Source organism: Mytilus galloprovincialis, chromosome 1 (assembly GCF_965363235.1).
Source record: "Mytilus galloprovincialis chromosome 1, xbMytGall1.hap1.1, whole genome shotgun sequence".
Classification (NCBI taxonomy): Eukaryota; Metazoa; Mollusca; class Bivalvia; order Mytilida; family Mytilidae; genus Mytilus; species Mytilus galloprovincialis.
In genome coordinates, this window is record NC_134838.1 from 115,189,523 (window position 1) to 115,200,745 (window position 11,223).

At 31.5% G+C, this 11,223-nt stretch overlaps 1 protein-coding gene across 1 annotated transcript; it reads left to right on the forward strand.

Annotated features, from left to right (window-relative positions):
• The first annotated feature begins 1,443 nt into the window (after positions 1–1,443).
• LOC143065418 (uncharacterized) lies at positions 1,444–9,453 on the forward strand. Its single transcript, XM_076239016.1, has 5 exons — positions 1,444–1,520; positions 2,126–2,334; positions 3,677–3,861; positions 4,248–4,439; positions 9,283–9,453. The coding sequence occupies exons 1-5, from the start codon at positions 1,444–1,446 to the stop codon at positions 9,451–9,453; spliced, it is 834 nt and encodes a 277-aa protein (XP_076095131.1).
• Positions 9,454–11,223: the final 1,770 nt, after the last annotated feature.

The window sequence follows — 11,223 nt, forward strand, 5'->3', positions numbered from 1 at the left end:
AAGTTGAAAAAGGTTGTGTCAAATACGGCTTTGTTTTTATGCTTGGGATAAGAACATCCTTATTATTTAGAACAATTAATGCTATTGCAAACAGTAAATTTTATCAAATGAATATAAAAGATATACATAATGAAACTGAAGTATTAACTAATTACAGAAAACAAAACCGGAATACATAATGCAAGACCAACACAGAATAGACACACCCAACTCAGTCCAGGCCTCAACGCAATAAATCATAAAAATGACGTCACATACGACGGTGAAAAGGCACAAAAATTACGTCACATTTGAATTTATGAAATTTCTGAAACAGCCCAAAAATGACGTCACATATGAAACACTATATCTCAAAAGTAAGATAGAATTAGGATTGATTTAAGATTATAATAGAACTAAATACTGATATTATCATGCTCTATGCTGAGATCACCCCTAGTTTTTGGTGGGGTTCGTGTTGTTTATTCTTTAGTTTTCTATGTTGTGTTATGTGTAGTATTGTTTGTCTGTTTGTCCTTTTCAGTTTTAGCCATGTCAATTTATTGTCGATTTATGAGTTTGACTGTCCCTCTGGTATCTTTCGTCCATCTTTTAAGTATGTGAAGACATTATAGCAATAAATATTTTACGCCTAGCTAAAAATATTTACACAAAGATTCTTTCTTACATAATGAAATGAGTACATATCATTATTAAAACAAAATTTCTGAAATGTTATTTTTTCATATTTAGTGGTTTGTCAAACTGTTTTCTGAGCAATTTACTGCAAACTTTAGAATAGATTAAATTAATTTAATTTACAAAATTTTGTAGAATACTTGAAATCAATGTCTTGATATTACATAAACACTATTTCCTTGAAAATTGCAAAATATTAAGAATATAAACGGTATCTCTCCTGATAAAAGTCGAGTCTGAAAAAGGATGGCACGAAGGTAATTTTTTTTTTATTTATTTAAAAAAAGACATTTCATGGTTGACTTTGTGTTTTATTAAGAGGTAAATCTATAAATCATGACTTTATCGTATTCTTTCAAATAAAGGTGTCTTATTCGTCTTTCCTCTGTATTCGTTTAAGACATCTTCACCCAGGAAATCTATTCTCGCAATTTACATGACATCGGTATGAGTGCCAATGAGAAAACTCCCAAACCAAGGCACAAAGTGTAAAAAGTTAACGATCAAAGGTCTTAGTACGGACTAGAAAAACAAACATTTCTTGTCATTCAACGTATATGTATCCAGTCGCTTGATTCTATCGTTTAACTTTGTTTGTAATACTGCAATATCTATATACATGATGCATACCTTATCTAATACAATGTTTTTCTCGGCTGAAAAATGATGCAAACATTTATTACATCAGCTATTTTTGTTATGCATGTCATTCTGATGTATGACTAAATTTCATTTATTTACGAATACAGAAACTTGACTTCAGAGATGGGTGGACTAAAGAAAAAGCCAACAAAACTTGCACTGAACGCATTAAGAAGTCAATCCCTTCAGATATACCAGATGTACCAGGGTTGTCAGATTATGAATACATTCAGTCTTGAATGTTAGATATTCAGGTCGCATCTGATCATTTTACTGTGACATTCGCGAGTAGAAACATAACACCAATATCAATAGTCGCGAATGCGTAAAACCTAGATTTTTAATTATTATTTGACTACATTAAGTAAAAAATTATGTTTCTCTTTTCTTTTTTCTTTTTTTTTTTTGTATTTTGAAGTAAGTTCTTTGAAGTAAAAAATCACTCGATGTCGTTAATCTCATTGTCATCTACCTCCCTTATTTTATCTGTTTGGATCTTGATTTACGAAAAGACATCATAGCTAGTTTAGTGTTACATGTTACAGCATAACAAACAAACAAAATAGTGTTCAACTCCATCAATATTTACCTTTCACATATATTTTGCTATCATTTTAGAACATTTGAAGTCATTTAGCTATTCAACTATTTCTAATACTAGTACATCATCTGCTTTCAAACATTTGGCTATGAACGTTCCTGATTAAGTTTGAATCAGGAAAGAGCTTCAGACGCATACAATGTATAAATTTTTGTTTTCATTCTTGTTTACGGAAATTTATACATAAAAGATTTATATTATCAGTGGTTCTTTAATATTTCAGATAACTGCTGGCACAACCTTCATAGGAGATACAGTTGGAGCTGTACAAACAAAAGCCATAATGGAACTATCTCGAAATCAAACTTTGTTGATTACCAAAACTGACAATAATGGGTCTCAGACCATTTTAGATTATGTTAAAAGTCTTCTTTGTCCAAACAATTGTAGTGGAAATGGCACTTGTGTATCAGGTATTTGTTCTACCCGGCTACAGTTATTTCAATGATTGCATCTTAAATGCGAAATAAGTTCAAAAAAAAGTGACCCTGCCGGAAAGCCTTATTTACGTATTCAAAATGAATTTTCCTTTAGCACAGTACATAGTAGACAAAACGAGATAACAGATCAAAGATTGTGCGAATTAGGATCGAAACAATTTTGATAATGGACGCATATTACATATTGTCACAACATTATATGTGGTACAAATTACATAAAAAAAATTCTTCAAAGTACGCATGCTTTGCTGAGTGCCGATGTAAATAAAGGCAACAGTAGTATACCGACAGACACCACATGATATCACAAACAGTGACGCGCTTACGTTACTTACATTTAATTTCGAATTTTATACATTAATGTTCACAATATTCGTCCAAAGTATTTTTATGATGATGATGTTATGGAAAGGCCATTTAGAATTATTTGAACAACAAACAACAAGATATAACACACTGTTCTACCGAAACCATAACAGAAACAAAATACAGAAACACGTTGTATAGCAATGCAAATTAACTCGATAAAAATATTTTATCTAATAAAAATCCACATGGACATAGAATCTGTTTAAATGTTAAGGATGTTTAAGGATGTATGGGAACAGAATATTGCTAGCAATTATAAGCTCTTTCCAATTTTCTGATTTTAATGTTTACAAGGTCCACTTTTTTTAAATCCCAAAAAAGTTTGAAATTTGAACTTTGCATAACAGATGTCCAACCTATTCAACCCTAATCACTATGCTTATCAAAATATAATGATGTGTTGGTCCAGGTATGCACATATTATGATGAACCTGATATTACCCCCAGTTTTTGGTGGGGTTTGCGTTGATCAGTCTCTAGTTTTCAATACTGTGTTTTGTGTACTGTTGTTGGTCTCCGGTTTGTTTAGCCATTACGTTCCCAGTAAAAAAATTAACTTATGAGTTTCAATGGCTCATTGGTATCTTTCGCCTTTCTTTTATTCAAGTAATACTGAACTATGTTAAAACAATATCATATTTAAAGTATATTGTTTGAACATCTGGATTTGTTTGGAATATACATAATTGCATATCAAAGACTTATGCCTCATGACTTGTGTAGAACAAATAAAACATGTAATTGTACGAAGCTGAGAATAACATGAGCATGCAAGACTTGGTCAAGCATTTAATTTTCTCCCCTACCCCTTTTCGTTCCGAATACAATCACATTGGCATTAAATGGTTATTACCATTATACTATAATTTTTGAAAAGAATTTAGGCTATAAGTACTAATCTTAACGTGAAAGCTTGTATTTGATACAAATATTATTATAATTGTAGGTGTTTGCTCATGTAACGATGGATATACTGGCGATGATTGTTTAGAAGAAATGTCAAAACCTCCATTAAACATTGAAATACCCGGTGATGGTTTATGTGGGACACGAACAAGAGCATGTAAGACAACGAATGTATACGGAACGTTCAATTCGAAAACTGTTTGGTGTAAGCGGAGACACTTTCAGGTAAACTCGGCAGTGGAAAATATTAATTATTTTTTAAATGAATTGAAATACTTAGAAATGAGCATACGAATTTGATAATCATACGTTTTGAAAATAAGTTGAATCACATTACATACAAGGAGGGGGAGGTCATAAAGTATGTTGTTATTAAAACTGTGATTATTCGATCCCTGTTTTAAGTTTGCTATATATATATATATATATATATATATATATATATATATATATATATATATATATATATATATATATATATATATATATATATATATATATATACCGTCATTGCAAATCAATGATACTTTAATAAACAGCAAGGGTTCCTGATAAAAAGAAGGCTTCTCCTGTCACATGAATGTTTTAAGTTTGATAAACCTCTATTTTAGATACTAAAAGGATCGTATGGGTTCACCACAGTTTACGACATAGTTCATGCCGATTATAGGAACCTATTTATGGTATCTGTTGGTTTACCGTCAGTAAGACGAAAAAGAACTGCGGTTGGCAATATAGTGGCAGAAGGATTTGAATTGTGTTTTTCTAACGATGGACTGGAGTTCGGAAACATTGTCAATGTTGTTTTTTACGACGAACAACGTTTTACCTGCAATTCAACGTCTAAGGAGTGTTATCTGGTTGTACAAATATTAAATACTATACAATTACTGTCTTTTGAAGAGGTGAATATTATCAGATTATTACATGACATTTTTCATATCGCATGTATTATCAGCCCTAGGTTCAATATCAGCCCAAGAGCCGCATTGCTCGAGGACTGATATTGACCGAGGGCTGCTAATACATGAGATATGAAAAATGATATTTTATGATCTTTTTATCATATGCTTCAACAATGTAGAAAAATAACAGATTCATATATTGATCTTTTACTTGGTTCCAAAAATAGAAGTTCAAAGATTGAAAAGTTCACGGACGTCAGAACCCAGATTTAGTACATTCGATATGAAATCTTTCTATCATATGCCTAAAAAGAGAAGAAAAATATTTTAATATGGACGTATCGACAAAAAAAATAATTCAACAATATGCATAATGGACACTGAAAGGTCAAGGTTTTTTTTAAAGTAACCTTCTAAATTTTGTTTGAAACTTTAAAAAATGCATTTAGTTAATAATTAATTTTTGGTTTTGTTTTTTTTTTTTTATTATTATTATTTTACACAATATACTTTCCAGTATCCAAATAATTGTTTTGTATACTACTTTGTAATGTTTTTCACTGAAAACAAAGCATTGAGATGTATTTTCCGGAATTGGCCGAGTATCCCCGGAATGCCATGCGCTAACGCTACGGAAAGGCATGTGATAACAATCGAAGCATGTGATAAACTTTCGTATCAGCCCGCTAAGCACCAATTCGAAAAAAATATGGAGTTTACGTAAATTTAATGTTATTACCATACATTGAAAATCATATGTTATTTATTCTAAGTATATGATAAGTAGTTTTATTGTTTTTAAAAAGTCCATTCAACCACATATTTACCAAAACAAAATACAGTAATTATTTTATTTCATATTCCGAGAGAACTGTATGTTATGGCATTTATTTACCAAAACCAATTGCACATCAAACGTTTTTAAACAAAATTGTGCACGTAAAAGCACGGGACGTTTTGTGCGGTGAATATACTTTTTTCCGCAGGTGAATATGCTTATTAATAGGCAGGGTCACGTGACAGGGTTAGAGAAGGTCGTGTGTATTTATTGTTGCTTATAATTATATTTACACGACGAGACTCATAGAAGATGTTTATTCTATAAGGACGATACTGTATATTGAAAATTTGAATAAAAACAATCGTTACATCACGTTTACCGAGCAATGGTTAGTTTGTAATAGATCACACCGTTCGAAATATTCGAGTACACCCAAACCCGGAAGTCAACAATCGTTTGTTTACATTATTGTTATACCAGTGTCAACAATGTTGTCAACTTGTTATCAATATCAGTATTTCTATTAAACTTATTGTTTCCGAACTTTATCTATCAACATGACCAGAAACAATTTAAAGGCAAATGCAAAGCGTAAATTGAAAGATTTGTCAAATAATACAGACTCATCATTTGATTCTCCATCACAACAACCTTATAAAAAGGGATCGAAAAAACTTTCGAAAAACAACTCCAGCGTTCATTCTATTCACGAGGGCTTGTCGTCCGATAAGACACCTGATAATCAGAAGTATGCCTTCAATACGCAAACCAGTACACCGCTTCAGTACCCGTACCCGCTCCCTTTTCCTGCCCCCCTCCAGCTCATTCTGGATCATATCCGTATTTTAGTTAGCCGCCACCGCCAGTGCCTGATAACAACGTTCTTGGTCATATTATGCAATACATCACAACAATCGATAGCCGGCTGAGTAGTTAAGAAAATATGGACAAAAAAATCGATAAATTGGAAAGTTTTTGTGAAAATATGGAGAACTTGTATATTCGAGTAAAAAACAACTGAAACCTGTATACCCATCAGGTATTCTTGTTAAACGGAAAAGGTTTATTCCAATTTTAAAGGAAGCCCGAAGTTAAAATGTCAAGGCGGTGTTGCTCAAGGACAAGCTTTACATTAATAATGATGTTTTAAAACACGAGCAATTTATGAAGGAGTCAATAGTGGCATTTCCGAGTGGTACTAGACGAAGAACACAGTTGGTAGAAACGACAATGACCCGGATCCCGATTGCAGTATTGCTGAGAAGAAAGACTAGGATAGCGTTGAAGGACTTCAAACTAGTGTTTTATCTAACATTTGTACTGATAGTTTAAAATTTATCTCGTGGAATATAAATGGTGGTTTACAAACAAAACTTTATAATAAGCATTTGTAAATTTTTTATGTACATATGATCTTGTTTTTCTTACGGAATGTTGGCTTGAAAACGATTTTTCATTTCGTTTACCTGATTATAATTGTCATTTATTCCCTCGATTGAAAGCTAAATCTATTCAGGGAGGAGGTAGTGTTATTTTGATTAAAAAATGTTTTTCTACTGTTATTGATATTGAAACTTGTATTTTAGACTTTATTGTATGGTTGACTATTAAGTAGGGTATATTTACCAAAGACAAATCTGTATATATTGCATGAATTTATATTCCCCCAGTCAAATCTAAATACTATAGGTTATATGATTGTGATTTATACAATGAGTTAGAAAATAGCATTGAGTTATAATCTGAACTTGGTCACGTTCTTATTCTTGGGGATTTGAATGGTCGAACTGGGACGTTAGTCGATTTTGTGGAAAATGATGATTTTCATTTTACTGCAAAGAACCGAATTTGTGGCTCTTTTGAATATTTAGCCGATCATGTTTTCCCAAAAAGAGTCAATCCTGATTTAAATACAAACAGTTATGGATCTAAAATAATTAGTATGTGTAAATCCTCAAACTTAAGGATAGTGAATGGTAGGCACAAAAAAAGGATTTTCGAATGACTTACATATTGTGGCTCTATTGGTATGAGCGTTTTGGATTACTTCATTGTACCTTCGTTTTATTTCCCGAATATAAACCAGCTAATTGTGCCAATCTTTACAACTTATTCGGACCATGCATTTTTAAATTTAGAACTGAATCTATTAAACACTATGCGAAACCCAGGCAAATGCTCAGATGCCATGGAAGATACAGAAAGTCGTGTTAAATACAAATGGAAAGATCAATTTGAAGAACAGTGTACTGAGTGTATTCGTATCAATATAATTCGTTTACAGAATCGTATAAACTTTGAAAATCAAAATTCTTTTCATAAATCGTTGAGCAATTTTACATGTATGATAGAGGACATTATGTCGCCTTTCTTTAAAACGATGCCTTATGTTAACAACAAGCAGTATAAACCATATAATTATTTTGACAAACCTTGGTTCAACACCCGATGCAAGGAACTTTATCGATGTTATATCGATTATCTACATGTTTTCAATCGTTCAAAATCAATTGTAAACCATACAAACTTAACTTGTGCAAAGAGGGAATATAAAGTTATGGAACGTCGTCTTAAGCGAGAATACCAACGTATAGAGGGTAATGCAATGGACTTTTTGAAATATAGTAAACAAAAACTGTTTTATTCTAAATTTAGAAAAAGGACCGAAAAAAAAAATAATGGACCATTACAATCTTTCTTTTAACACTTTAAAAAATTGTATTCTGTTAATATAGACAATACATGTGCCGAAGATTTATTCAATAACACAGATGGCGATTGTGTATATCCTGAACTGGACGAAGTGATTACAGAGGAGGAGATTTTAAATAGTTATCAAAGGTACCAGGATTATAACTTAGTACGCCAGACGCGCGTTTCGTCTACATAATACTCATCAGTGACGCTCAAATCAAAAATATTTATAAACCCAAACTAGTACAAAGTTGAAGAGCATTGAGTATCCAAAATTCCAAAAAGTTGTGCCAAATACGGCTAAGGTAATCTATGCCTGGGATAAAAAAATCCTTAGTTTTTCAAAAAGTTCAAAGTTTTTTATACGGGAAATTTATAAAAATGACCACATTATTGATATTCATGTCAACACCGAAGTGTTGACTACTGGGCTGGTGATACCCTCGGGGACGCAACGTCCACCAGCAGTGGCTTCGCAATCTAAAGCGCAATATAAGTCATGGAGTAGACGGTATATTGAATGAATATTTTATAGAGTATAAAGATGTGTTTATGCCCACATTAGTCAAGGTTTCCAATGGTATTTTACTGTCCGGTATATTTCCTACTAGCTGGGCCATTGCTATACTTGTGCCTATTTTCAAGAAAGGAAACGAAGGCGATCCAAATAACTATAGAGGTATAAGTCTTGTAAGTAATATTCGCAAAATTATTTACTTCCGTATTAAATCAACGTTTAATGGACTGGTCCGATTCTTTTGATGTCATTACTGACGCCCAGTTCGGCTTTCGCCCAGGTTTTAGAACTGTAAAGGCAAATTTCCCCCTAATTTCTGTAATTTTGAAGACCCTATCAGCAAACAAACGTCTGTATTGTTGTTTTGTTTATCACACAAAAGCATTCGATACTGTTCAAATGCTAATGCTATGGTATAAATTATCACAAATTGGTATTCAATGTAAACTTTTAACTGTTATTAAATCTATATATACTAGTGTGTCTACTTGTGTATGTGTTGATGGTTTTTATTCTGAATACTTTACCAATGAATTGGGCTTGATGCAGGGAGAGGTGTTATCCCCCATACTTTTTTCATTATATGTTAACGATTGTGAAATGGCTTTCATTAATAGTAATGCCATACCATTTTCAATTTATTTCTACTTATGTATGCTGATGATATGGTTATTTTCTCAGAAACTGGTTTTGGGTTACAAAATATGCTTGATACATTATATGAGTATACATCAAAATGGTCATTGAAGGTTAATATTGATAAAACTAAGTTTGTAGTATTTAGGAAAGGTGGAAGAGTTCATGTTGATGAGAAATGGTATTATGATAATAAGGAAATTGAAGGTGTTGATAATTTTACTTACCTTGGTGTACTTTTAAATTTTAATGGCAAATATAATATGTCACAACAGAAATTGTAAGAACAAGGTGGAAAAGCAATGCTTGCTTTAAGAAGAAATGTGAAAAGTATGTTTTTAAACTATGTCACTTTGTTATCACTGTTTGATACTTATATAAATTCTTTATTGAGTTATGCAAGCGAAATATAGGGTGCACATAAAGACCGGCAATAGAGAGAGTCCACATGAACTATTGTAAAAATATATTTGGTGTTAAGTTGTCTACTAACAATGTTATGATATATCAAGAGCTAGGTAGATTGCCTCTTATTTTCGCAAGAAAATGTAAGATTTTCAAATATTGGTTTAAATTGTTGAATACTTTAAAAGAGGGACGAAAGATACCAAAGGGACAGTCAAACTCATAAATCTAAAACAAACTGACAACGCCATGGCTAAAAATGAAAAAGACAAACAGAAAAACAATAGTACATATGACACAACATAGAAAACTAAAGAATAAACAACACGATCCCCACCAAAAACTAGGGGTGATCTTAGGTGCTCCGGAAGGGTAAGCTTTAAACTGTACATTGAACAATTGGTATAACTACTTATATTGTGATTTAGAGAGATGTCCAAATAATAAGTGTAACTGGCTGTATTTTATAAAGAATGAACTTTTTCTTATTGATTTAGGTGATGTATGGTATAGCCAAAACCTTATTTGTGACTTGCCTGATGCATATTTTGCTGTCATAAAGCAACGTTTTTACGATTGTCTAAAACAAGAACTTGATGCTTAGCTGCATATGTCTCCAATATGTTCTAATTATAAATATATGTTAGATAATTTTTGACTGCAATTTTATTTATGCAAACCAATTCCAAGTGTTTACAAAACATGTATAACAAAAATAAGATTAAGTAGCCACAACTTAGCTATAGAAAATGGAAGATTTTATGGTATAACAAGAAATAATAAAACATGTAATTTTTGTAAAAATTATATAGAGGATGAGTTTCATTTCATCCTCAAATGTCCACGTTTTCAAGGTTTTAGAACAGTTTTATTGGAAAAAACCGTCGATGTACAAATTTATTAAACTGATGAGTACTCACAATGTAAAAGAATTGTGTAATTTAGGTAAATTTATATTTAGATCTTTTAAGGTTAGTTCCGAAATGTTAAAGTAATGTTTGTTTATTACTACAACACCTTCTGCTGTCACATAGTCATATGTATGTATTATATGTATTATTGATGTTGATATAATTGTATACCTATAGTTTTTAAAGACTTTGGTAATAAAGATATAGTCTTATTTATTCAAAGTACCATTCATATAGAAAAACCTACTAACATTTTATCAATATGGAATAACAACAATTATTAACAGATTAATAACACAATTTTCGTACTGAGTATTCATTAATGGAAATATTTACAACAAAACATTTTTAGTATATCCTTTGGAAATTTTGTAAAAGGTCAGTGTCCAAAATTTGACTTGGAATTCCTTCATAACATTAGTTAGAAGGATGACAGAAGTGTAACATCTGAAATATGTTTTCTTGCACAACAATGAGAATCAGAGTATTGATTAAAAATGTTCGTTTTTGTATCTTTTTGTGTGGTATAATGGTAATGATATAACATGTAATAATATTTTTTTTAAATCTGCTGAAAATGCCTGTTGTTTAGATATATGACAAAAAATGGAAAACAACACGTTAAATAATTTATTGCGTCCGAAGCGCTTTTCTGGATTTACCTTCATCAGGAACGCTCAAAGCCAAACATTTGAAATCCGAAAATGTATAAGTACCGGAAATCGTTGAAGAGCTATA